Here is a 27,860-nt window from a genome sequence, read left to right as displayed (position 1 = left end):
GGCCAGTCGGGCCCATCTCCCAGTGACCAGGCCCAGACACTGCAGAGGCAGGTTTCTCTCCAGCCTCTGGCAGGGAGTGGGTGGCTCTGGCCCTGCATCAGACAGGTTTGGGCCCTTCCATTTTCCCCTGTAACTCTGGATGTTCTCAGCCACGAGAGCACCGAACCCTTTCCTGATCCCCCAGCCACTCGTGCCGGCAGCGAAGCCAGAGGCCGTGCGTTCCACAGGCTAGCTACACCCTGCCTAACGAAGCGCTGATCCGTCGGGGTGACATTTATCACCACCACGCACGAGGACGAGGCCACAGGTGCACAGGGGCTGCAGGGAACAGGGCTCACAGCATGGTCTATGGTACCATCTGAGGCCCGGGCTGGGGTACAGACCGTTCCTGCAGCACCAAAGCAGCCTGACCGGACGCGTCGGGAGCTGTTCCCCACCCCGTACACCCAAGCACGGGCAGTGAGGGCAGCTGGCAGGTGGGGTCAGCCCCTTTGGCCTGGCCTGAGCCCAGCCGACAGAACATACCTCTTCCAGCAGGCGCTGGTCCAGGCAGTCTCCATCGGCGTTAAACAGCGAGTCCCAGCTCCCCTCTGCCGCAGCACTGCTGTCGCTCCGGGCTCCGGCACTGGGCTGCTCAGGCCCTTCCGTGTTGCTGTCCCAGCAGGACATGCCGCCTTCGCTCACACCACCATCATCCTCCCTTTCCGTCTCAGGCTCTCCATCAGCTCGCAAGCCATGTAATGGCCTCGCCACCCCGCCTGGACAGTCCAGCTCCTCAGCCAGGCTCTCTGCCGAGCGGCTGCCCAGGATCTCCGGAGACTGGCTGTGCTCCCTGCTCCCACGAGCTGGCGAGTGCTCGGTGTCCCCCAGCGCACAGTGGCCTGAGCTGCAGGGCATCTCCTCCCCACACAGCGGTGCGCTGCCTCTGGCCTTGTCCACACGCTCCGGTAGGGCCCCAGGGCCAGAGTCTGTCCTGTGGGCTGTGCTGTGCGCTCTCGCCCTGGCACGCTCAGGCATGCCTCCCTCCTGCCCACACCCCTGCTCTGGACAGACAGCAGTGCTCCCCCGCTTGCTGTCAGACACGCTGCCTGCCCTCCCACACGGCTGATCTGCGGCAGCCTCCCCTGTAAGCTCGCACGCGCTTCCTGCGCCCTCCCCGCTCGGATCTGCGGCACCCTCCCCTCTGAGCTCGCACGCGCTTCCTGCGCTCTCCCCGCTCGGATCTGCGGCACCCTCCCCTCTGAGCTCGCACGCGCTTCCTGCGCTCTCCCCGCTTGAATCTGTGGCACCCTCCCCTGTAAGCTCGCACGCGCTTCCTGCGCTCTCCCCGCTCGGATCTGCGGCACCCTCCCCTGTAAGCTCGCACGCGCTTCCTGCGCCCTCCCCGCTCGGATCTGTGGCACCCTCCCCTCTGAGCTCGCACGCGCTTCCTGCGCTCTCCCCGCTCGGATCTGCGGCACCCTCCCCTCTGAGCTCGCACGCGCTTCCTGCGCTCGGATCTGCGGCACCCTCCCCTGTAAGCTCGCACGCGCTTCCTGCGCCCTCCGCACTCTGATCTGCGGCACCCTCCCCTCTGAGCTCGCACGCGCTTCCTGCACTCTCCCGGCTTTGTTCTGCGGCACCCTCCCCTGTAAGCTCGCACACGCTTCCTGCACTCTCCTGGCTTTGTTCTGCGGCATCCTCCCCTCTGAGCTCGCAGGCGCTTCCTGCACTCTCCTGGCTTGGATCTGTGGCACCCTCCCCGCTCGGATCTGCGGCACCCTCCCCTCTGAGCTCGCACGCGCTTCCTGCGCTCTCCCTGCTCGGATCTGCGGCACCCTCCCCTCTGAGCTCGCACACGCTTCCTGCGCTCTCCCCGCTCGGATCTGCGGCACCCTCCCCTGTAAGCTCGCATGCGCTTCCTGCACTCTCCCGGCTTGGATCTGCGGCACCCTCCCCTCTGAGCTCGCATGCGCTTCCTGCGCTCTCCCCGCTCGGAGCTGGGATGCTCTTGCCTGCACATTCAGATGCGCCACTTGTGCTCCCCACTGCCTGCTCTGATATTTCATCACTGCTCTCATTCCTAGGCGGAGAGGAAGTGCCTAGCCGGGCCAGCGGGCCCCCATGCCTCTGCTCCTGTGCCTGCTCCTCCCCGCCACGTGGTGGCACAAGCAGGGGACTAGATGTTTCCACCAACAGATGGGAACAAGGTCCAGTACCTGTCCTTGAATCCCAGCACCTTGGGCTTAGCGCTCTGAGCCCTGGCTTGCTGGGCACCTGCTCCTCACTGCCCCCTGGCCGAGCAGGCGCCTGATCCAGGCAGGGCTCCTGAGGGCTGGGCTGTTCACTGTGGAGGTTTGTTTCCAGCCGCACACACGGCTGCTCCTCTGGGGCCAGATGGTTTTGGTGGCGTGTGTGACGCTGATCCCAGCCCTCAGCAGAGGCTCCTTGGGACTGCCCTGGGGCGCTGCCCCATTTCCTGTCCCCCAGGGGTACGCGCTTCCTTGTTTTCCCCTCCGACCTCCTCCCCTCTCTGGCCACAGGCTCGCGGGCTCCAGCGCTGGGGCTCTGCCTCTTGCAGCTGCCTTTGGCGCCCTCCTTCTGCAGCACGCGGCGGTTTTCCTCCTCCTCCCTCCGGCTCCCCATGGTCCACGCACCACTGGCAGGGCCTGCTCCTTGGGCTGCCATCTCCCGTCGCGCCTTGGGCACGTAGAGGGCCATGTCAGGCTTCCTGGGCCGGACCCGGCTCTTCTCCCCCTCCTGCTGCATGGTGCCACCTCTACCTGCCAGGGAGAGAAAGCACTAATTCATTGCCAAGGCAGCAATGCTACGGGACCCCCGGGCCGGGCTGACGGGACCCCCGGGCCGAGCCGCACAGGCTGCTGGGGGCCTGGGACAAAATCCGAAACTAAGGCCCCCTCCCTTCCAACCCATTGCCATGGAGACCAAAGGGGTCCTGGGGAGGGGGCTGGAGAGACAGCCTGCCCTGCACTCGCCCTGCAGCAGCAGCTCCTGTCCCAGGGGCAGGGCCCTGCCGCCCTTCCCTCACCATGGGGTTGGCCGGGCTGAATTGGAGTGTTGTCCTGGAGGACAGCAGCTCGCTGGGCCTTTCCGGCCACAGCCCTGCTCCCTGCCTGCCCTCGCTGCACAGCACCAGCACCAAGGCTCCCTCCTGCGCTACGTCACCCCCTCTTCTCCTCCGGCCTCCAACTGCTATACGGCCTTGAGCGATCTCAGAGCCTCCAGCGTACAAAGGGGTGGGGGGGTCCCTACAGCTGTAAGCTCCTCTGCACGAGAGAGAGAGCGTGAGCGTGTGTGCACCCACGCCCGTGGAGCCTCTATCTCAACTGGGGTTTCTGGATGCTACTGAAATACACCAAGCCACACTGCAGTTCTGGCCAGCCTGGCTGCACAGGACACTCCAGTGGAGAAGGCCCCAGTGCTTAATTTGTGACAGGGCTTGCCAGGGGAGAGCCCCAGTGTCTCCGGGCCGTGGCAGGGCCAGGCCCAGGCTCCTCTGGGCTTTGCCACCTCAGTTATAAAGTAAACAAATGGCCTGAGCCCCGGCCCCTCCTTCATGACACTTGACGCCCTGGATCACCCAGCACGGTGCCCAGGCCAGTGTCCGTAGGGGACACAGCGCACAGACCACAGTGCCAAACACTCACCCCAGTGCTAAGGTGACTCTGACCTCAGGAAAGGAGGGACCATGGTGCCCCAAGTAAGGCTAGTTAATACTTCCACCCACCCCGCCTCCAGTAAACGCAGACCGGCTACGACATACTGCCCCACAGGGAACGCGACACTGCGCCAAGATGGGGCCAGCCCCCAGTGAGCCCTTCCCAGCCCAGCTCCAACTCGGGAACACCACAGCCTGCAGCTGCAGCCAACACGAAACCCTGCAGGCGGATTTCCGAGGGGCTCAGAGCCACCGGCCCCACCGCTCAGCACTTCGCACTGTCAGTCCTCTACTTTCCTGGAGGTTTCTAAGCAGCGGAACGTTGCCTCCATCACTGCCCGGGCCTGCGTGCGCAGAGCCACCCGCAGACAATCAGCACTGAGCTCTGCCGGGGCAGCCCTGCCTGCAGAACGGGCTCACGAGGGGCCGGGCACGCAGCCGCGCCCCAACAGCGAGAGGAGAATGGCGTGCGGGGCTCCCCGCAGCCTGGGCCAGCTGGGTTACAGGTCTGTGCCTGGAGAGCCACCGTAAGACAATCATAAGAACATAAAAACAGCCACACTGGGTCAGCCCAAAGGTCCACCTCGCCCAAGATCCTGTTTTCCGACAGCGGTCAAGGCCAGATGCCCCAGAGGGAACGAACAGACCAGGTAACATCCAGTGAGCCATCCCATGTCGCCCGTTCCCAGCTTCTGGCAGACAGAGGCTCGGGACACCATCAGTACTGAGCTCTGCAGCCTGCAGCTCACCTGCGGCAGAACGGGCTCACGAGGGGCCGGGCACGCAGCCGTGCCCGGACAGCGGCAGGAGAATGGTGTGCGGGGCTCCCCGCGGCTTAGCAGCTCCACAGCTCGTGTCATAGAATCATAGAATATCAGGGTTGGAAGGGACCCCAGAAGGTCATCTAGTCCAACCCCCTGCTCGAAGCAGGACCAATTCCCAGTTAAATCATCCCAGCCAGGGCTTTGTCAAGCCTGACCTTAAAAACCTCTAAGGAAGGAGATTCCACCACCTCCCTAGGTAACGCATTCCAGTGTTTCACCACCCTCTTAGTGAAAAAGTTTTTCCTAATATCCAATCTAAACCTCCCCCATTGCAACTTGAGACCATTACTCCTTGTTCTGTCATCTGCTACCATTGAGAACAGTCTAGAGCCATCCTCTTTGGAACCCCCTTTCAGGTAGTTGAAAGCAGCTATCAAATCCCCCCTCATTCTTCTCTTCTGCAGACTAAACAATCCCAGCTCCCTCAGCCTCTCCTCATAAGTCATGTGCTCTAGACCCCTAATCATTTTTGTTGCCCTTCGCTGGACTCTCTCCAATTTATCCACATCCTTCTTGTAGTGTGGGGCCCAAAACTGGACACAGTACTCCAGAGGAGGCCTCACCAATGTCGAATAGAGGGGAACGATCACGTCCCTCGATCTGCTGGCAATGCCCCTACTTATACATCCCAAAATGCCATTGGCCTTCTTGGCAACAAGGGCACACTGTTGACTCATATCCAGCTTCTCGTCCACTGTCACCCCTAGGTCCTTTTCCGCAGAACTGCTGCCTAGCCATTCGGTCCCTAGTCTGTAGCTGTGCATTGGATTCTTCCATCCTAAGTGCAGGACCCTGCACTTATCCTTATTGAACCTCATCAGATTTCTTTTGGCCCAATCCTCCAATTTGTCTAGGTCCTTCTGTATCCTATCCCTCCCCTCCAGCGTATCTACCACTCCTCCCAGTTTAGTATCATCCGCAAATTTGCTGAGAGTGCAATCCACACCATCCTCCAGATCATTTATGAAGATATTGAACAAAACCGGCCCCAGGACCGACCCCTGGGGCACTCCACTTGACACCGGCTGCCAACTAGACACGGAGCCATTGATCCAACGGACGAGGGTGGTTTCCTACCTGCCAGCCCCACTTCTCCGCCTGGGGCCAAGAGTTCGCTCTCAGGCCTTGGCCCCAGCGATAACAGCTCTGCCTCTGTCCCCCAACACCCGTGCAGCCGCACTGCCTGCAGCGAGCACAGCCAGGTGTCACTGACAGGCCGCAGCACTGGGGCTCAGGCCAAGGAGGGAGAGGTTGGCTGGGCTAAGGAGCAAAAAGCAGGAAACCGTTATTAATGTCATTAAGATGAGAGACAGCCCCAAGCCCCCAATCAGCAGAGACGACCCCCCTACCTCGGGGCAGCTCTGCCGAATAGGAGGCAGCTGGTTTTTAGTCACTGTTCACAGCAGGACCAGCTAAGGACACAGCTGTCCTACTGACACCATCTACATGGAGAGACTCCTGTAGACATCAGCTCTGCTGCTACCACGGCCCCACAGATGGTCTCGCAGAGCCAAACATCGCCGGGCATTTGAAGGTGTGCTTAAGGAAGCGCATTCTAATAGCTTATCATTCAGGGTTTGTATTTGCTGGCCTGGCGCCATCCCTCACTGAGGACTAGCCTCTTGCCTGGGTTAAACACTAGCTCCGTTTTATTGGGCACTTGTTACCGACCTTTTGAGAGCGCTTGGTGCCGTAACAGCTGCAGAGCAGTCAAGCTGGCCTGTGTGCAAAGCCCATCCGACATTTGGGGAGTGGGCTTCTTCTTCCCCTTCACAGAATGCAAGAAAGGCTGAAAGGGCTTTGTTGAGACTGGAGCAGCACCCCTGCTCAGAGACAGCGCCCAGCTCAGCCCAGCAAGGAGGGGTTTAGAATGCTTGGACAGCAGACCACAGGGGCTGCAACGGAAGTCCTGCCACAATCCAAGCATAGAGTTTGCTAAGTTAGCTAGCAAATCTCTCTCTCTCCCAACCACACACCAAACAACATTTACCGCCCTGTGTAGTTCTTGGAGGCCTTGGAAGAGTCCCAAGTGTGAAAGAGAGGAAAGATGGAGGCCGTTGAGTTGAGATAGGAGAGGAATAAGAGGCAGGAAGAGACAGATGCAGATGAAGCCTGACGCGGAGCAGGGAGCTCAGGCACCAAGATTTCCCTTTCAAGAACAAGAGATTCAGTGGAACTGAACATCAAGACTTTTGAAGCTGATACAAGGAGACACACACACACGCTTAGCCAGAGGAACTCAGTGCCACCAGGTACCCCGGGGCCAAGCGTGCGGCAGCTCAGCAAAGGAGCAGCTGTGTAATGGGGATGATCAGGGCATTCAACGGGTGACAGACACCAGGCTTCTCACACCTGGCTCTGAAGCAGCAGGTGGGGAGTGCAGCGAGAGGCTGGGCACTGAGCCAGGCCATTTCTACATAACCATTAGGCAGAAGGAATGAACCTGCTCCTGAGAGACAAGCAGAAGTAGAACCACAGAGGGGTCACAGCCCAGTAACCCCCAGTCTTTGTGCCCAGAGAGGGAGCGCCCCCGGACCCTCCACTCCCCGCCTCTGTCCACCCCACACAGAGCCAGAGGGAGTCTGGGGCTGCCCTGCCATTGTGCCCGGATCCCCCGGCTCTCCAGCAAACGCCTGGCGCTCTCATCAGCACAGCTTGGGGTTGCCTTAAGGGCAGGTGAGAGAAACTCAAGGGTACACACTGCAACTTCTCCTCTCAGGAGCCTCCAGCAGTGCACCCCACCCCCTTCCACAGCCAATCCCTGGCCTACAGAGCCATCCATTAGAGAGGTCAGTGAGTAATTAGCTGGGCTGTAATGAAGCTACATTCATCAGCGCAAGAATCAATTTCCTCTTGAACATCTGCGCCTACAAACCCCTCTCTGGCAACACCTTCCCTGCTCTCTGCCATCTGCAGAGACAGCACCCAGACACGCCGAGTCTCTGCCTTGCCCCTTAGCCAGGGCATGGTGCCCCACACCACAGGCAGGCTCGGAGATCTGGGGCACAGGTAGGGTTGCCTGCACAGGACGGCGAGCACACACCCTCCCCTGCCAAGCTGGCACATTCTCTGGTAAACAGCCATGGCAGAGCAATAACCACATGTGGCAATCCCACGCGAGGAGCAGAGTGCTGCAGAGGTGTCATTTCCCAGCCAGGAAGGGTCACTACCCCCATTGTACTGATGGGAAAACTGAGGCAGCCAGATGCAACCGACCCAAGGTCAGAGTGATGCCATGGCAGAGCTGGGAGCAAACCCAGGAGTCCCGACTCCCTGTCCTGTGTTCCAACCACTAGCCCACGCTGCCTGCAGCTTGGCCACGCAAGGTGGAGGAGCCCCGCTTGCCCATCGCACCTTCCTGGCAGAGATTTATTTTTCATAATCTTTGGCACAAAGAAGCACCTTGCTATCTGCCAGGCCCCAGCCCCCTATCAATATGCATCAGGCAGTGTTTATGGAGACGGATGGCTCAGGGGTCTGTCCTGTGGTTTGGGGGAAGGGAGCGTGGGGGAGGGGCGTGGCCGTGTGATGAATCACTGCCCACTCTGTTTAGGGGTATTCATCACAGGCCACTGTCAGGTAAATCACTGGAAAAACACCTCTCCAGTAATTAATGTGAAGTGACGGATGGACAGCTCCCGAGCCCATTAATCTGGAACCTCAGAGCCGCCCGAGATTACGAATGTCAGGATGCAGAAACTGCCGGCGGATCAATAGGGCCAGGAATCCATCCAAGGTTCTCATTTCCGAGGCACCTCCGGTGCATTAGGCTCCTTCCCCTGCCCCCCACCCCAACTGAAAACGGATCCCTCCAGAACCAACAGCAGGCGCCGGGGGGCGGCCCGCTGGCTGAAGAGGGGCAGGAGCTGGGGGGGGGGGCAGTCTGCTGACAGCTCCAGGCAGGGGCCCAGGCAGCTCCCACCAGGCTCCGGTGCCAGATGGGGGACAGCTCCCAAGGGCTCCTGGCGGGATCCCCATCCCCCTTTCCATGCAGCACACTGTTCTCTGCCCACCTCTCGCGGCTCCACAGCGAGACCAGAGCAGAACGCAGGGAGCCAGCGTGCCAGGTCTGGAGGGAAAGCACAGCTTGGCTGCACGCCTTGGGCCGGCAGTGCCAGGAAGACAGGTGCACACCCACAGCAGGCCAAACCACAGGTGCACTTTGTGGTCGGGCCTCAGCCACGGCCCATTTGTCGGTTAGAAAATGTCCCCGCTGCAGGGCCACCTGTTCCGCCAAATCTCATTCCATCCTGCTGATGGATGGATGGACGGACGGCCGCCTGCCTGGGGAAAGCGGCGCTTGCAGGCAGCTCCCGTGCAGCCTGTGTGATGCACAGGTCTCTCATAGCTCTCCCCAACCTGCCGGCACTCCAGGCGCCAGGAGATGGAGACACGCTGAGGCACAAACACCCAGCCCCAGCACAGTCTCGCCCTCCCCTACCCATGCCAGGGCTCCCCTCGTGCCATGCCCAGGGGGATCCCCATCCCCACGCAGCGCCCACCAAATGACTGCACATGGCTCGGCGACTGTCATGCTGCTGAAAGGTGCCAGGGGCACAGCCCTGCAAGTGGAAGCCCACATGACCCACCCTGCCCAGCGCTGAGCTGGAGGAAGGGAAGGGAGCTCCGTCTCTGGCCTCCACCCACGCCCTTTGAGCTTTTGTCTGGGAGTGCCAGCAAGGGGGACATTAGTGCTGGCTCTACAGGGAGTTTGGGCAGTGGGCACACACTCCACCACCCCTGCAGCAGCCAGAGACCCTGTCCGAGAGCAGAGAAAACGAGGCATTGCCCAGAGGGCCAGATAGCAGCTAGCTACGCGGCGGGGAAGGCGCCATGTCCCATTTTAGCACTGCACAGAATGAAGGCAGCCGGCCCATGGAGGACAGGCCCTGAAGCACAGGACTATAAGCCAGCCCCTTTAACATAAGAACATAAGAATGGCCATACTGGGTCAGACCAAAGGTCTATCTAGCCCAGTATCCTGTCCTCTGAGAGTGGTCAATGGCAGGTGCCCCAAAGGGAATGAACAGACAGGTTATCCTCAAGTGATCCATCCCCTGTCAGCCAATCTCAGCTTCTGGCAAACAGAGGCCAGGGACACCATCCCTGCCCATCCTGGCTAATAGCCACTGATGGACTTCTCCTCCATGAATCTATCTAGCTCCCTTTTGAACGCCTGAATGCGTATCTTTGTCTAGCCAGAGATGCACATACAGCCGGTGTCATTCCACTGACAGAATGGTCCCTTTCTCTTTATTGACTGCATGAAGAGAACACATCCTGGAAGCCGCTCACAGCCTGGGTAGGTCATTTTTCAGCACCAAGGCATGATTTGTTTTCTTTTCGAGGGGCAGCGCGGTCTTCCTGAAGGGCAGCTCAGGGGAGAAGGCGGTGCTGGGCTTCGCCATGGACTCTGCAGGCTTTCTAAGCCAGGGAGTTTTCACTCTGCAGAGTTCACAGGGTAAGTACGGTATATTTCACGTGTACTCTCACTGGACAGGCTCGGCAGGACCTGTCTGCCTGCCCCACGCAGAGGAGTGCACGGCTGTACACCGAGGCCTCCAGAACCAGTGGCACGAGACCCGACAGCACTGGCCAAGCAATGACCTGCACTCATTTCACTACAGGGGGTATCTGAAAAATGCCACTGCCCGAAGTGGACAGGGACAGGGTTAAGCGGGAAACCTTCACTGTGACATTGGCCAATCTACAGCATGTCAGTGAGCAACATGAATGGTCCAGCTCAAACAGCAGCAGCTTCTCCGAAGGATCGTGAAGCTCTGTTAGCTCAGAGGAAAGCTAAGACCTCCCCAGCACACCCTGCCCCATCACTGTCAAGGGACAATGGGGCAAGGCTCTGGCACACAGCAGCCTCCCTATCCCCTCTGCTCCTCACCCAACGGTGCAGGGACAAAGCATCTGCCACAGGCTGCCGGGCTAGCACAGCCCTGGCTGCCCTCCCCGGGAACGAGACACGCTCAGCAAGAAACAAGGGCAAAGAAGCCAAGGCCCAGCAGAGAACTCCTGACGGCTCCGAGCTCACTCGCACCCAGGGCAGCCTTCAGCAGGACACCCACAGCCGCCTCTCCGCCAGGGCTTCTCCCCACCAGCCCAGCAGCTTCAGAACCAGAGTGGGAAAAGAGCTGATCCCCCACCCGGCCTTTAGAAACTCCCTGCAGGGCAGACAGGCCAGAAGGGCTCCCCCCACGAGGAGCAGGAAAGTCACTGCACAGCCTCAGTACAGCCACTGCACCTAGCTTCAGCTGGGCTGGTAGCCACTCTCTCTAGGGAGAATCAGAGCTGGGGGGCAGCCGGAGCCCCACCTCCGGCACCATCTTCAGTATGTTCTCCTCCTACAATGCACGGAAGGGAGCCTGCCTCCCCCGACGGCAGCCAGCTGGGCCCTGCCATTCCAGACCCGTCCCCAGCTGCCTTCCCACCGTTGCACCGGAACGCCAAGGCAGCAGGGCGGGCAGCACGCTCCCCTCGGCGCTGTACGGCACCGCGGAGCTCTCCTACGGGGCAGTCAGCTGCTGGGAGATTCTGGCCTGGGGACCCCATGCTCCAGCGCCAGCATCCTATGGACCAGCCTCCCCCCGGTCCAGCCGGGCCCTCAGCTGCATGCGGTGGGGCCAGTCCCGGCAGCCGGCTGGGCTCAGGCTACTCAGCTGCCGAGCTCCAGGTCACTGACCGACCACGTCCGCCTTTCTCAAGGCCCAATTCTGCACACAGTCACCCTTCCTGAGAGCTGGGACGCAGAGGAGAGCTGCTAGGACGGGGGACAGGCCCGGAACCTCCCCAATCAGCAGCGGCACTCGGCTGGAGTGGCTCCCCACAGTCCCAGTCACCTCCAAGGAGACCCGTCCTATTGAGGATTTACGGCCTTCTCAGAAGAGAAGATTCCCAGTCAGCTTGCCTCCCGCTCCCAGTCAGACGGGATCAATGAGCAGGCGCCTGGTGCTGGGAGGAACCTCCCCCCACCCTGCACCCCTGCCAGCCACCTCTCCATTGGGGCACAGCCTGGCAGTCCTCCAGTGCCAGAGCCAGCCACACATCCAGTGGCGTACAGGCACATGGATAGTTACCAGCCGAGGCCACAGCAGGCCGGCCACAAAGCGCTCTCCTCTCAGCAGATTCCTAGCAGGGACATGGCCAGCCCAGTGAGCAGGGGTCACACTGGCAGCCGGGGGCAGATGGACCACACCGCAACTTTGGCACCAAGCATATGCCAGGAGCAGGGCTGCTCGTTTCAGGGCCAGTCGGGCTCACTGCACAAGGCAGCCCTTGGAGATCCCCAGGAGTGTGGGTGGGACACAGGCACGCAGAGCCTGCCCGTGCAGGGAACATGCTGCAGCGTGCAGAGGTTTATTTCACAGGGTAATGCAGCTCATGCCCCCAGCCCATTACACACTCCACCGCACGGCCCCGCCACGCGTCACCACCAACCCATTTCACGCTCCGGGGCCAGGGCAATGGCCCTCAGCTCAGCCTCATTCACGCTGCCTGAGCAGGTGACCCCATAGCTCACCCCCTTCGCACCGCCGGGGCCCACCGCACAGTATGAAGCTCCAGCCCCAGCTGAGCAAGCTGCCACCAAGAGGAGCCTGAAGAAGCCTCTGTGCTGTGCCGGGGCGGAGGGCACAAGCAGGGGCACGGCAGAGGCTGCGGGACCCCAGGCTCTGAGGGCAGCACCAGCACGGGCTGGCTCTGCCGTCCAGCCAAACACCGAGCAGGGGCCGAGACCTGCCTGGACTCACAGCGGTGCATTTCTGTGGGGACACGCCTTGCTAGGGACGTCCCATTCCTCCAGTCAGCCAGACTAGACGATGCAGGAACAAGGAAGGTGGCTTGGCCCCGCGGCAGCCAAAGCCCAGTCACATACAGAGCCAGAGGTCGCACCAGCCAAGTCCGGTTGTGCCTTTAGCAAAAGTCCAGCTCCGCCTGTTGTGTGAAATGACTCATCAAATCAGCAAACGCCAGCACGTGCGCCTGGGACAGATTGGGCTGGCTCGGTTCAAAGACCCGGGCCAGGGGGTTGCAGGGCTCCGGGTAGGTCACGGGCTGCCGTGAGAACCAGCGGGAAGGTTCCAGATGTGGGAGGAAACATGTATAGGTAAAATAATCAAACTGTGTTTCACCTGGTTAAAGTCAAAGGATGAGGCTACCCCTGCCCGGGACGCTGCTCACACGGGAGAGGAGTATGTGGACTGGAAGGAGCAAGCTTTACCCCCCCGCTCTCCTGGGGTCCTGCGGCCACCGGACACCACTGGGCCTTCCTCAGCCCAGCCAGAGAGGGAACTAACGACATCCCCCCTCCAACAGCACCAGCTACCTTCTGACCAGCCTCTGGCCCAGGAGCCTGGGCTGCCTGCTGTCGCCCGCCCCCCACCTTCGTTCCCCTCTCTCCTCTCTCTTTCGCTTCTAGGTAGAGTCTGATTTAGCTGGCCAAGGCAACTCCGCCTTTGCAACACTGCTGTGAACCTGTGACCACAAAGGCAGCTAAAAGCAAGGCCCAAAATAGCCTGCCGTGGGTACGTGTGTGCCAGGTGTCAGCGTGAGGGATCACAGTGTGTCTGGGCCCCTGCCCCTCCAGCAGCAAGGCTGAAGGGAGTCAGCCCCAGAAACAGAAGCTGCCCGCTCCATCTCAGCTCTTGTTTTCTCTCCTCTTTGTGTCCGCCTCTGAGAGGAGAGAGGACTGGACTCCAGCACCAGCAGCTGCTCAGCCCAGCTCAGCTGTTGCCCTGTTCCCCCAGAAGAGCAGCGAATACTATCTAGGAGATAAGACTTTGCAGCTAAAGGGAACAAGGAATATCATGACATCAAAGCCTGACTGATTCTTTCCAGGTCAGATGCTTTCACAGTTCTCCCTTCTTTTTGTGTCTCTTCAATAAAAGACTGCAAAGCTGTAACATGCTTGTTACAATACCAGTAAGCCAGCGATAGCCTGCAGCAACCCCCACCCTGTTAACACGGGGCTTTGTTGGGCCCTCAACAGTCCCAGCAGCAGGTGGCCTTGTATCCTGCCCACACCGGCCTACAGCGAGGGCTCAGCTCACGCCCCCCGACACCGGTCTCTGCGTCGGAGCAGTCGTGAGGCCCCCAGCCCACCCCAGGCGGAGTAGCACCTGGGCTGGCATGCCCTACGATGCAGCAGGAACATGCACTCTTTCCTAGTGAAGGGCGCTGGGGTCAGCAGGAGGCACAGAGGGAGCTAAACAATGCAGGCCGCATGCTGGGCATTTCAGGGCGCGGATCCCAGGTTGCTGGGTCCACACTTGGTGTGCCAGTTCCTGGAAACACTGGGAAGTGCCACGCTCCCAGCACGCTGCCTCGTTTCCTGGCAGGGAGCTGTATTTTTAGCCTCCGAGGTTTCTAGTTCCACTCGATCCATAGTTCCGTCAATAGAACAGTTAACCTTAAAGCCTTGACAACCAAATGAAACAGCAACACCTTGGGCAGGAGCAGGAGGCATGTGCCGTTCTCCCCGCAGACTGGTGCGTCCATGGTGGCTGGGCTGCAGCAGTGAGCCAGCCGAACCTGGCATCGGAACGCACCTGCCCTATCCCTGGCTAGGAGTCGCCCTGCCCTGCCCCCTTCCCCCCAGGGACTGGGACATGCCTGCCCAGCCTCCCCTCCAGGATTCATGGGCTCCTGCTGGCTGGCAGCAGCACTGAGGGAGCTGGGAAGTGCCCTTGTGGGACAGCGCAGTGTGACAGTGCAGCACTTCCATGCACACAATGTCACTCCTCACAGCTTGCTGCAGACTGGGCTCTTCTCACACACTGCAGGGACAAGGAGACTCTCTAGCCAGCCCAGATTACGAACCTCTTTGGACTGCAGAGCTCGTCCCACCTCCTGGCACGCCCCAACAGCGCTTGCACCTGCACGGCAGAGCCCCACGCCACCCACAGCTGCAGAGCTGAGAACTGGCCTGGGGCCCTGTGACGAAGCGGGACTGTTCTTAATGTTTCCCCTGAATATTGTGGGGGTGCCTCAGTTTCCCCTATGCAGTTCTTAAGTATCTAGGTGGTGGGGTAAGGGTGCATGATCGTTGCAGAGCCCTAGAGGGCAGGTGTGTGCAGGGGTCTGGACACAGAGAATGGCCGACACCCTGTTTCCTGGCAACTGATGGCCTGGGCCCTTCCCCCCTGCAAGGTGAGAGCTAAAGGGTTGGAGAACAAAGGAATCAGGTGACCTCCTGGCCCAGGAAAGGGACAAAGCCCAGAGGAGGAGGGGCTAGAGAGAGTTTCAGTTTTGGGTCTGGCAGGGGACATGGAGTGAAGGGCAGATGGGGTTGTCTGACTCACTGGCCCCAAAATGGACCCGGCTGAGGGGTCCTGTTCTCTGCACCTGCAAGCTCTGTGTTAGACCATGTTCCTGTCGTCTAATAAACCTTCTGTTTTACTGGCTGGCTGAGAGTCATGTCTGACTGCGAAGTTGGGGTGCAGGACCCCCTGGCTTCCCCAGGACCCCGCCTGGGCAGACTCGCTCGGGGAAGCGCACGGAGGGGCAGAGGATGCTGAATGCTCCGCGGTCAGACCCAGGAAGGTGGAAGCTGTGTGTCCTGAAAACAGGCTGCTCACAGAAAGGAGACTTCCCCAGAGTCCTGCCCGGCTTCTTGGGGAGCAGCTCCAGAGCATCACCCAGGGACTCCGTGGCAGGCCCCCACAAGGGGCTGCCATGGGGAGTGTGTCAGTCGCCTACACGTCCCATTCCTCGGGAGCACACAACCTTTTTGTCCCTGTGAACCCATGACCTGGATTCCTTTAGAGTTTCTCCGATGCTTCAGAGCCATCTGGGCACTCAGTCCCAGCCAGCCAGAGCCACCTACTGCCCTGGTGCTGGCACGGGTCTGCCCAGACACACCCCAGAGTGCACACTGTGTGAGCACACACACACACACACCCCATCTGCTTCCCAAAGCCAGGGGATCTCTAACTGCGCTAGCACCAGCAGACAGATTGCTAACTGGGCACTGGGGGTGGGACACCAGACTGAATATCTGCATGGACCATCTGGTCTGGGAAGTGCACTGTTTCACAAGCACAGGGAAGGTGGACTGCAAATGCCGGGGCCGAAGCAGGGACTATCTAGGGAAGGCAGGCGCCCCAAGCACTGCTCAGGGCCTGCTGCACTCAAGCATTCCACTCCCAGCAGCATCCGCTGCCACCATGACAGACACACAAATCCAAGTGTCACGATCTGCACCGTGCCAGATTAAACATACCCAAGCAGGCACATCAAGAACCAGGGACACAGCCATTCAACACAAATGGCCATGCCAGGCCAGAGCAATGGTCCACCCTAGCTCAGTGTCCTGTCTTCTGACAACAGCCAGTGCCAGGTGCTTCAGAGGGAATGAACAGAACAGAGCAATTACCAAGTGAGCCATCCCATTGGCTAGTCCCAGTTTCTGGCAGTCAGAGGCTTAAGGACACCCAGAGCATGAGGTTACATCCCTGACTATCTTGGCTAATAGCTGTTGATGGACCTGTCCTGCAGGAACTTATCTAATTCTTTTTTTGAACCCACTTATACTTTTGGCCTTCCCATCATCCCCTGGCAACCAGTAACAGGCTGACTGTGCATTGTGTGAAGTATTTCCATATGTAAACCTGCTGCCTATTCATTTCCCTGGTTTGTCTGTTATGTGAAGGGGTAAATAACACTTCCCTGTTCACTTTCTCCACATCAGTCATGATTTTAGACCTCGATCATAGCCCCCCAGCCCCCGTCATCCCTTTTTCAAGCAGAACAGTCCCAATCTTACTAATCTCTCCTGGTACGGAAGCTGTTCCATCCCCTGATCATCTTCTTTGCCTTTCTCTGCGCCTTTTCCAGTTCTAATTTATCTTTTTTGAGATGGGGCAACCAGAACTGCACGCAGTATTCAAGGTGGGGGCCTACCATGGATTTATATAGAGGCACTATGAAATTTTCAGTCTTATTATCGGTCCCTTTCCTCATGGTTCCTACCATTCGGTTAGCTTTTCTGAGTGCTGTGGCAAATTGAGTGGATGTTTTCACAGAAATATCCATAATGCCCTCCAAGATGTTTTTCTTGAGTTGTAACAGCTAATTTAGACCCTATCATGTTGTATGTATAGTTGAGATTATGTTTTCCAATGTGCATTACTTGGCACTTATCAATTTGAATTTCAACTGTCATTTTGTTGCCCAGTGACCCATTTTTGGGAGACTCCTTTGTAACTCTTCGCAGTCTACCTGGGACTTAACTACCTTGAGTAGTTTTGTATCATCTGCAAATTTTGCCATCTGACTGTTCATCCCCGTTTCCAGATCATTTATGAATATGTTGAACAGCACTTGTCCAGGCACACTCCCACTATGGGAGACACCACTATTTATCTCTCTTCATTCTGAAAACTGACCACTTATCCCTACCCTTTGTTTCCTGTCTTCTAACCAGTTACTGATCCATGAAAGGACCTTCCCTCTTATCCCATAACTGCAGACTTTGCTTAAGAGTCTTTGGTGTGGGATCCTGTCAAAGTTCTTTCTGAAAGTCCACGTACACTATATCCACTGGATCTCCTTTCTCCACATGCTTCTTGACCCCCTCAAAGAATTCTAGTAGATTGGTGAGGCATGATTTCCCTTTACAAAAGCTATGTTGACTCATAGAATATCAGGGTGGGAAGGGACCTCAGGAGGTCATCTAGTCCAACCCCCTGCTCAAAGCAGGACCAACACCAACTAAATCATCCCAGCCAGGGCTTTCTCAAGCCTAACCTTAAAAACTTCCAAGGAAGGAGATTCCACCACTTCCCTAGGTAACGCATTCCAGTGTTTCACCACCCTCCTAGTGAAAAAGTTTTTCCTAATATCCAACCTAAACCTCCCCCACTGCAACTTGAGACCATTACTCCTTGTTCTGTCATCTGCTACCACTGAGAACAGAGAGCCATCCTAGAGCCATCCTCTTTGGAACCCCCTTTCAGGGAGTTGAAAGCAGCTATCAAATCCCCCCTCATTCTTCTCTTCCGCAGACTAAACATCCCCAGTTCCCTCAGCCTCTCCTCATAACTCATGGGTTCCAGTCCCCTAATCATTTTTGTTGCCCTCCGCTGGACGCTCTCCAATTTTTCCACATCCTTCTTGTAGTGTGGGGCCCAAAACTGGACACAGTACTCCAGATGAGGCCTCACCAGTGTCGAATAGAAGGGAACGATCACGTCCCTCCATCTGCTGGCAATGCCCCTACTTACACATCCCAAAATGCCATTGGCCTTCTTGGCAACAAGGGCACGCTGTTGACTCATATCCAGCTTCTCGTCCACTGTCACCCCTAGGTCCTTTTCTGCAGAACTGCTGCCTAGCCATTCGGTCCCTAGTCTGTAGCAGTGCACGGGATTCTTCCATCCTAAGTGCAGGACTCTGCACTTGTCCTTGTTGAACCTCATCAGATTTCTTTTGGCCCAATCCTCCAATTTGTCTAGGGCCCTCTGTGTCCTATCCCTACCCTCCAGCGTATCTACCACTCCTCCCAGTTTAGTGTCATCTGCAAACTTGCTGAGGGTGCAATCCACACCATCCTCCAGATCATTTATGAAGATATTGAACAAAACCGGCCCCAGGACCGACGCCTGGGGCACTCCACTTGATACCGGCTGCCAACTAGACTTGGAGCCATTGATCACTACCCGTTGAGCCCGACAATCTAGCCAGCTTTCTATCCGCCTTATAGTCCATTCATCCAGACCATACTTCTTTAACTTGCTGGCAAGAATACTGTGGGAGACAGTGTCAAAAGCTTTGCTAAAGTCAAGGAACACCACGTCCACCGCTTTCCCCTCATCCACAGAGCCAGTTATCTCATCATAGAAGGCAATTAGATTAGTCAGGCATGACTTGCCCTTGGTGAATCCATGCTGACTGTTCCTGATCACTTTCCTCTCCTCTAAGTGCTTCAGAATTGATTCCTTGAGGACCTGCTCCATGATTTTTCCAGAGACTGAGGTGAGGCTGACTGGCCTGTAGTTCCCAGGATCCTCCTTCTTCCCTTTTTTAAAGATTGGCACTACATTAGCCTTTTTCCAGTCTTCCGGGACTTCCCCCGATTTCCATGAGTTTTCAAAGATAATGGCCAATGGCTCTGCAATCACATCCGCCAACTCCTTTAGCACTCTCGGATGCAACGCATCCGGCCCCATGGACTTGTGCACGTCCAGCTTTTCTAAATAGTCCCGAACCACTTCTTTCTCCACAGAGGGCTGGTCACCTCCTCCCCGTGCTGTGCTGCCCAATGCAGCAGTCTGGGAGCTGACCTTGTTCGTGAAGACAGAGGCAAAAAAAGCATTGAGTACATTAGCTTTTTCCACATCCTCTGTCACTAGGTTGCCTCCCTCATTCAGTAAGGGGCCCACACTTTCCTTGACTTTCTCCTTGTTGCTAACATACCTGAAGAAACCCTTCTTGTTACTCTTAACATCTCTTGCTAGCTGCAACTCCAGGTGTGATGTGGCCTTCCTGATTTCACTCCTGCATGCCCGAGCAATATTTTTATACTCATCCCTGGTCATTTGTCCAATCTTCCACTTCTTGTAAGCTTCTTTTTTGTATTTAAGATCAGCAAGGATTTCACTGTTAAGCCAAGCCGGTCACCTGCTATATTGACTATCTTTCTACACATCGGGATGGTTTGTCCCTGTAACCTCAATAAGGATTCTTTAAAATACAGCCAGCTCTCCTGGACTCCTTTCCCCCTCATGTTATTCTCCCAGGGGATCTTGCCCATCAGTTCCCTGAGGGAGTCAAAGCCTGCTTTTCTGAAGTCCAGGGTCCGTATTCTGCTGCTCTCCTTTCTTCCCTGTGTCAGGATCCTGAACTCAACCATCTCATGGTCACGGCCTCCCAGGTTCCCATCCACTTTTGCTTCCCCTAGTAATTCTTCCTGGTTTGTGAGCAGCAGGTCAAGAAGAGCTCTGCCCCTAGTTGGTTCCTCCAGCACTTGCACCAGGAAATTGTCCCCTACACTTTCCAAAAACTTCCTGGATTGTCTGTGCACCACTGTATTGCTCTCCCAGCAGATATCAGGGTGATTGAAGTCTCCCATGAGAACCAGGGCATGCGATCTAGTAACTTATGCGAGTTGCCGGAAGAAAGCCTTGTCTACCTCATCCTCCTGGTCCGGTAGTCTATAGTAGACTCCCACCACAACATCACCCTTGTTGCTCACACTTCTAAACTTAATCCAGAGACTCTCAGGTTTTTCTGCAGTTTAATACTTGAGCTCTGAGCAGTCATACTGCTCTCTTACATACAGTGCAACTCCCCCACCTTTTCTGCCCTGCCTGTCCTTCCTGAACAGCTTATATCCATCCATGACAGTACTCGAGTCATGTGAGTTATCCCACCAAGTCTCTGTTATTCCAATCACATCATAATTCCTTGACTTTGCCAGGACTTCCAGTTCTCCCTGCTTGTTTCCCAGGATTCGTGCATTTGTGTATAGGCACTTGAGATAACCCGCTGATCGCCCCTCTTTCTCAGTATGAGGTAGGAGCCCTCCCCTCTCACGCGCTCCTGCTCGTGCTTCCTCCCGGTATCCCACTTCCCCACTTACCTCAGGGCTTTAGTCTCCTTCCCCCGGTGAACCTAGTTTAAAGCCCTCCTCACTAGGTTAGCCAGCCTGCTTGCGAAGATGCTCTTCCCTCTCTTCATTAGGTGGAGCCCGTCTCTGCCTAGCACTCCTCCCTCTTGGAGCACCATCCCATGGTCAAAGAATCCAAAGCCTTCTCTCCGACACCACCTGCGTAGCCATTCGTTGACTTCCACGATTCGACGGTCCCTACCCAGGCCTTTTCCTTCCACGGGGAGGATGGATGAGTACACCACTTGCGCCTCAAACTCCTTTATCCTTCTTCCCAGAGCCACGTAGTCTGCAGTGATCCGCTCAAGGTCATTCTTGGCAGTATCATTTTGGTGCCCACGTGGAGAAGCAGGAAGGGGTAACGATCCAAGGGCTTGATGAGTCTCGGCAGTCTTTCCGTCACATTGCGAATCTTAGCTCCTGGCAAGCAGCAGACTTCTCCGTTTTCCGGGTCGGGGTGGCAGATAGATGACTCAGTCCTCCCTGACTCTTCCCCAATATATTGTGCTCATCTGTGTGTGTGATAATTTTGTTCTTTAGTTTCAACCAGTTGCCCTGGCACAGAAGTCAGGCTCGCCAGCCTGTAATTGCCAGGATCGCCTCTGGAGCCTTTTGTAAAAATCAGTGTTACATTAGCTATCCTCCAGTCATCGGGGGGGGCTGATTTAAGCAATAGGTTATATACTCCAGTTACTGGTTCTGCAATTTCATTTAAGTTCCTTCAGAACTCTTGGGTGGATTACACCTGGTCTTAGTGACTTATTACTGTTAAATTAAACAGTTTCTTCCGAGACCTTCTCTACTGACACCTCCATTTGGAACAATTCCTCAGATCTGTGCTGAAAAAGAATGGTTCAGGTGTGTGACTCTCTCTCGCATCCTCTGCGGCAAAAACCAAAGCAAAGAATTAATTTAGCTTCTCCGACACAGCCTTGTCTGCCTGGAGCGCTCCTTTAGCACTTCCATTGCCCAGTGTCCCCCACTGTCGGTTTGGCAGCTTCCTGCTACAGATGTACTTTAAAAAATTTTGCTGTTAGCTTTTGTGCCTTTGGCTAGTTGATTTTCAAAGTCTTTCTTGGCCTGCCTCATTATACTTTTACACTTGACTTGCCAGAGCTTATGCTCTTTTCTATTTTCCTCACTGGGATCTGAGTTCCAATTTTTTTTGCCTTTTTGCATCTAACCACCTCTTTTATTCCATTGTTTAGCCAAGGTGGTATTTTTTGGTCCTCTTTCATTTGAGCCTCTATTGTGGTGTTTTTTAAGTCGTTTCCATGCAGCTTGCAGGCATTTCCCTCTTGTGACTGGTCCTTTTAATTTCCATTTAACTAGCTTCCACATTTTTGTGTAGTTCCCCTTTTTGTTGTTAAATGCTGCTGTGGTGGGTTTCTTTTGTATTTTCCACCCTACAAGGATATGAAATTTAATTACATTATGGTGACTATTTATGACAGAGTGGAAAGTTTTTCAAATATTTTTCTGAAGCCTATGTGATGTACGGTTACCCCAGGGGTAGAAAGGGCTGTTTGCTCTCCGCAGCAGCTCAGAGACTCAGGTGTGGATAGCTCCCAGCTGTCTGGGGCTTGGGCCCCATATCCAGGAAGTTTGTGAGAAGACAATGGCAACCCCTTTCACTGGGACTTTGGTACCTAGCGACCAGCCACCATGGATGGCCCAACTCTCAGCAGAAAGCCAAGCCGTGTTTGCCCAGCTGGGGAACAAAGGCCTGGGGGTGAGGTGGGAGTTAAGTGGTGGCTATGGGAAGCTGTCCCAGGTCAGGTGCCCCGACTAAGAGAGGTCAGAGGGACAGAGGTTGGGCTCTGTGCTGAGCAGGATGGACTAGGCTGTCACTTCCTTTTCTCTGGGCTAACCAAGGACTTCCTGTGCTGTGTCCAGTCAACTAACAATGGCTTCTGTGTGAAAGTGCTGGCTGAATGTCCCTGCAGCCGCTGGCGGAGCAGATGCCTGGCTCCCTAAGCCTGTACAAGTCTCCCTTGGGCTCTGTCCCAGTTGGACTCACTGGCCAGAGCTCAGCGTGAGGCACAGGTGCTGAAGGACCAGAGGTTCAGCTTAAGGAGGTGGTGAAGCCGTGTGGCTTACTCTGGAGAAAAGTGAGACCCTTAGGGGGTCTGGCTCATTGAAGGGCTCTTCCAAGAGACTGTTCCAAAGCTGGGGTCATAGCACCAGCCCTATGGATCTGTGATGCTATTACCAAGCAGTTCGGCTATATTCACATCTTGGACCAGATCCTGTGCTCTACTGAGGACTAAATCAAGAACTGCCTCTCTCCTTGGAGGATCCAAGACAAGCTGCTCCAAGAAGCAGTCATTAATGGTGTCTAGAAATTTTATCTCTGCATCCTGGGCTGAAGCGATATGCACCTGGTCAATATAGGGTAGCTGAAATCCACTATTACTATTGGGGTTTCTGTTTTTGTCACCTCTCTAATCTCCCCGAGCATTTCACAGTCACTGTCACCATCCTGGTCAGGGGTTAGCAGTATATCCCTACTGCTAGACTCTTACTATTCAAGTACGGAATTTCTGTCCAGTGTGATTCTCTGGCACAGTTTCACTCATTTAACATTTGTACTATATTTGACTATGTTTTCTTTCACATACAGTGCCCCTCGCTCAACAGCATGACCTGCTCCATCCTGCCTACATATTTCGTATCCCAGTATTACAGCGTCCCATCAATTATCATTGTTCCACAAAGTTTCTATGATGCCTATTATAGCAACATCCTCCTTTACTACCAGGCACTTAAGTTCACCCATCTTAGTATTTAGACTTCTAGCATTTGTACACAAGCACTTACAAAATTTGTCACTAGTTGGTTGTCTGCCTTCATGTGATGGAACTGAATGGGTCTTTTTCATTTCTCTTCAGTTCCTACCTGTATTTTACCAACTTCTATTATCTCCTCTTTACTAGGCTATCCTCCTTTCCCCAAATATTGCCCTGTTCCTAATAAATCTAGATCCCTCCTCCCAAAACCATCATCTTATCCATGCACTGAGACCCTGCAATTCTGTCTACCTGGCCCTGAGCATGGAACTGGAAGCATTTCAGAGAATGCTACCATGGAGGTGCTGGACTTCAATCTCTTACCTAGCAGCCTACATTTGGTCTCCAGGACCTCTCACCTGCTTTTCCCTATGTCATTGGTATCTACATGTACCATGACCACCAGCTCCTGTCTAGATGTCTCAAGCGGTCTGCAACCTTCGCACCCAGCAGGCAAGTCACCATGCGATTCTCCTAGTCATCACAAACCCAACTATCTATATTTGTAATAATCAAATCCTGCATTACTATTACCTTCCTAATAACTGGGGACCTCAGTGCCAGAGGATACCATGACATCACCTGGAAGAAGGGTCCCAACTATGGGATTATTTCCCTCCACTCCAGCCTGATGTTCTCTTTCCCCGAGCCTTTCATCCTCCTCAACAGCACAGAGGCTGTCAGACAGGGGGTGGAACCACTCTGCTGTGTCCCGGAAAGTCTCCTCTATGCATCTCTGCTCCCTTAGCTCCTCCAGTTCAGCCACTGTAGTCTCCAGAGCCCGCACTTGGTCTCTGAGGGCCACGAGCTGCTTGCACTGAATGCGCCCATGTACATGTTGCATTCAGTGCAATACACTGGACAGCCCCCACTCCACTGCTGGATGGCTGCCTGTGATCTTTGCATTATTTTTACTCTTGCAGAGGTTTCATTTGTTTGTTCGTTCTTTGGTGGGGTTACTGGCCTACGTGTAGAGCATGTTTGTTAGGTGTATCTGGCTGTCACGCTCCCTCTCTACGCTCCCTTGCAAAACTCCCATCTGCTAGCTCCTCTGGTCACTTAGGAACCGGCCCTGCCACCTTGTCAAGGATCCCAAAGGAATTAGGGACCAGAGGATAGCAGTACCCTTTGCAGGCAGAGCCACGGCCAGGGGGAAGGTCCAACACCTCTCCACAGGGCGGCCTTTCAGAACACAGCTCCTGGCACTCACCTGACCCAGACCAGCTCGGGGGAAAGCAGAGGTAATGGACACTACAGCGACCCCCATCCATCCTATTCCACAAGGGACTAGCTCAGACACTCAGGTGAGGGCCACAACTGTACCTAGAAAACTGCCAGGGAGAGGCAGAGCTGAGGATACAGGAAGCTGCCCTGGCAATGGAGAAATGGGGGGGGACTGAACCCACAGACACAGAGCCAAAGAAAGGCACAGAGTAAAGCACAAAGCTAGTCAGTTCTCAAAAGTGCCTGGAGAGTAGTTCCACAGCCTCCTCCTGCCCTGAGACCCCTGCCAACTGGTGTTCTTTTAAAATGTCTCTCTCCCCAGTTGCTGTGTGAAAGATCCACTCAAACAGCAGGGGAAATAAACTGTAAAGGGAAGACAGTGAAAGCTGGAGAGCTGTCAAAGGTACACAGGAATCTCACTGGAAAAGAGAGAGATTTCAATCAAGCCTTTCCCCTGATGCTCTTAAGAGATACCTGCAACAATAGAAAGGAAACATTTTCAGACAGGACTGTGATTTGTAAGTTGATACTGTCCCTTCAAAGCTGCAGGGAAAAGAAAAGGCAACAAAAAGCAGAATGAGTTAATGACATGAAGGGCTATGGGGGACACGAAGGGATTTTACAAATCTATCAGGGACAGGATCAGCACTAGAGAGAAAGCAGGTCTAGTAATAAATAAGGAAGGAGATAAAATTAACCAGGACTCAAAAAAGGCTGAGATTATTTAAATGTCTTTAGCCACCCAAATAAGGACTTGTAAAAACAGCTGCTGGTAAAAGAAAATAGAACACCGAAGATCGCTCTCTATCAAATCAGCTCATCAGGGTGCCAGGCACTGTCGGGTATCCAGGAGTCAGCTAATTAACCTACCGAACTACAGACAATATTGGTAAAAAATCATGGCGCTCTGGAGAGGAGTGAAAAACATAAAGGAGGTACTGATTTTCTATCCGAGAAAGAACAGTAACCCCAGCCCCCATTGTATGGCAAATCCAATTGCAATCCCTAGTGAAAGAAGGGAACAAAAACCAAAGAGACTCTGCAAACGTAGAGTGACAGCCATGGGGGTTATCCAGAACACAAGTTATTTCACTAGGATTACTGGCCAGAGCTTTTGGACAAGCACAGTAGACACAATTTAACTGACCACCAGGGTATCGTTTGACACTTGAATAATGAATTATAATTAAATTTGCAGATGAGCTGGAGCAGAGAGGTGTTGCAAACACCAGAAAGCGCAGATAAATAATTCAAACCAACCTAGCAAGGTTGGAAATACAGGAGAATTCAGCTTGGAAAAGTGTAGTGAAAACAGCCCAATGCAGACATTCACTGGGACAGCTGAGAAATACATGGGGTGATGCTGAAAGCATCTGCGTTATTTCAGGCTGCAGAGGCAGCTCAAGCTCCGCATCCTGAATGCCGTGATCCAGCCAGGCCCTTCAGTACCAACCTGTTCTGGCAAATGGGAGAATTCAGAGAAAAGCACCAGAAATGATGAAAGAGGCTGCATGACCACGCAGACAACCTCCCCTCTCTCCACCCCCTCCAAAATCCTCCTCACTGGCACACGATGCCTCAGCCTTGGCGTCCCCCCGCACCTTGAATTTGATCACAGAGGGCTCCTCACCCAGCAGACAAAGGTCTAACGAGATCCAGTGGCTGGAAGCTGAAGCTAGACAAATTCAGACTGGAAATAAGGGGTACATTGTAACAAAGGATAACTAACCATTGGAACAATTTACCAAGGGCCATGGTGGATTCTCCATCACTGGCCATTTTTCAGTCAAGATGGGATGTTTTGCTCTAGTTCCATCAGGAATGAATCCAGGGCAGCTCTCTGGCCTGGGCTGCACAGAGGGTCAGAGCAGACAATCACTATGGTCCCTCAGCCTTAGAATCTGTGCTCCCCAAGGTGCTGAGCATGGATCCCCGGACATGCCTCACACAGCCCCTGCCTGCATCTCTTACCAGGTCACTTTTCGGATCTGTTCCCTCCACCCTCCTGGCACCAGCTCCATGCCTCCTTCACCTCCTCCCCGCACAAAGGCTTCCACACGGCCGGGCCGGCCTGCACCAGGCTCCTAGAGCCTGCAGACCAAAGCCCCTGCCTCACCTCACCCAGAATCCTGCTGATACTCCCTTCCTGTTTGCTGCATGCAGAAGGCCCTGATCACCCCTATGCCGGGGCAATGTAAAGGGGAGGAGCTCGTCCCAGCCCCAAAGAGCTGCCAGCAACCTCACGGAGAACAGGACCCCGTGAGCACGACAAACAGGAAGAGGAGGGAGTCTGAAAGCAACGGTAAGCCCCAGGGCTGCACACAACTGGAGGCCCCAACTCCCCCCTGCGACAAGGGGGGACTTAACCAAGACTTAGACAGCTACCAAGAAGCATCCCTGCCTTAGAGCCCGTGGGAGCTTAGCTTCCAACACCACTCACTGGTCTTTGCTGGGAGATCTTCCGACTGACACCCTGTGCCTGCTCGCTGCCACGGCACATCAGGCTAAGGGAGGAAGTGCTTTGGGCAGGGACCCAGGCAACGTGTGGTCTGGGAGGCCCCAGGCACAGGATAGGGTGCTGTAAGAATGAGCAGATTAAAAGAGCAAAATCCGTATAACTTGGCAACTGACAACACAGACAGGACAGCAGCAGCAACCCGCTCGCCCTGCCTGCCGCCTGGGGCCCCGCCAGATCTCACCGCCAGCCAGGACCAGCCCTAAGATGTTGCAGGAAGTGACACTCTTCCCCCGGGGTTAGGGCTCAGGCCATGCCCCGCCACCTCCTTCACAGGAGCTGTGGAGCAGGGGTTGTCCGCTTGTGGTCAAAGAGCCCCCGGCAGCATCCCAGGTGCAGGCCTGTCACCCTCTTGTCTTGGCCACCTCCCAGCCCGGGCAATTCCCTTCTGCCTCCCTAACTGACCCGCGCCACTTCCCCTTCCTCTCCTCACCACAGGGATGGCGGTGCCATGCCCTGCTGAACAGCCGCCAGGCCCCTCTTTGAAGGTACAGCTCCCTGGGGTGAGCGATTCCTACCACATCCCTGGGGGGCAGTGTCTTCATAACACACCAGCAAAGCCTTCGAGCTCTGTACATGAGCAGCTCTAGAAGGGCAGAGGACCACCACTTTCAGGAGTCCTGCCAACTACAGCCCTTGTACCACGCACACTTCACACGGGCTGCTGGCACTGCTCCGGCCCCAGTTCCAGAGCAGGGGCTGGCGGCTGCCTGCACCGCCCACCCCCCACACCGGGCTGCCTGCACCGCCCACCCCGACTTCATACCCTCCATACTGGGGGCTGCCTGCACCACTCACCCCCGCCTCAGGCCCCCCACACCGGGGGCTGCCTGCACCGCCCACCCCCCCACTCCAGGGGCTGCCTGCACCGCCCACCCCGACTTCATACCCTCCATACTGGGGGCTGCCTGCACCATTCACCCCCGCCTCAGGCCCCCCACACCGGGGGCTGCCTGCACCGCCCACCCCCCCACTCCAGGGGCTGTCTGCACCGCCCACCCCGACTTCATACCCTCCATACTGGGGGCTGCCTGCACCACTCACCCCCGCCTCAGGCCCCCCACACCGGGGGCTGCCTGCATTGCCCCCCATTCTGCCTCACGCACCCCGGACGAGGGCTGCCGGCTCTGCCCTCTGCCCAGACATCCTGGCTCGCGCCCAAAGCGCTGCTGTGGCTTCAGGGCTCCCCGCGCAGCCCGTGGCCTGACCGCAGGGGCTGCGGAGCCCTGGCCCCGCG

The 27,860-nt window shown here is 55.9% G+C and overlaps 2 protein-coding genes across 2 annotated transcripts in view; both read right to left on the bottom strand.

The window, feature by feature from the left end:
- Positions 1-1,150, bottom strand: part of LOC141991257 (coiled-coil domain-containing protein R3HCC1L-like) — a 28,123-nt gene extending 26,973 nt beyond the window's left edge. The window contains exon 1 of the mRNA XM_074959550.1: positions 526-1,150. Within this exon, the coding sequence (XP_074815651.1) occupies positions 526-1,017 (492 nt within the window). The 5' untranslated portion in view covers positions 1,018-1,150. The remainder of the gene's footprint in view (positions 1-525) is intronic.
- On the bottom strand, positions 1,076-27,860 carry LOC141991364 (uncharacterized). Its single transcript, XM_074959658.1, has 3 exons — positions 27,730-27,860; positions 1,529-2,762; positions 1,076-1,337 (listed from the first exon to the last, which is right to left on the bottom strand). Exons 1-3 carry the CDS (start codon positions 27,767-27,769, stop codon positions 1,076-1,078), a joined length of 1,536 nt encoding a protein of 511 aa, XP_074815759.1. The 5' UTR covers positions 27,770-27,860.

This window comes from Natator depressus, chromosome 7 (assembly GCF_965152275.1).
Source record: "Natator depressus isolate rNatDep1 chromosome 7, rNatDep2.hap1, whole genome shotgun sequence".
NCBI lineage: Eukaryota > Metazoa > Chordata > Testudines > Cheloniidae > Natator > Natator depressus.
This window is presented reverse-complemented; position numbering and strand designations above follow the sequence as displayed.

Excerpts from the sequence above, each read along its gene's own strand:
- LOC141991364 (XM_074959658.1), bottom strand. The coding sequence starts at position 27,769 with ATGTCTGGGCAGAGGGCAGAGCCGGCAGCCCTCGTCCGGG. Across the intron at positions 2,763-27,729 it reads GCCGGCAGCCCTCGTCCGGG|GTAGAGGTGGCACCATGCAG; the intron begins GTGCGTGAGGCA and ends TCTCCCTGGCAG. Across the intron at positions 1,338-1,528 it reads GCGGAGGGCGCAGGAAGCGC|ATCCGAGCGGGGAGAGCGCA; the intron begins GTGCGAGCTTAC and ends AGGGTGCCGCAG.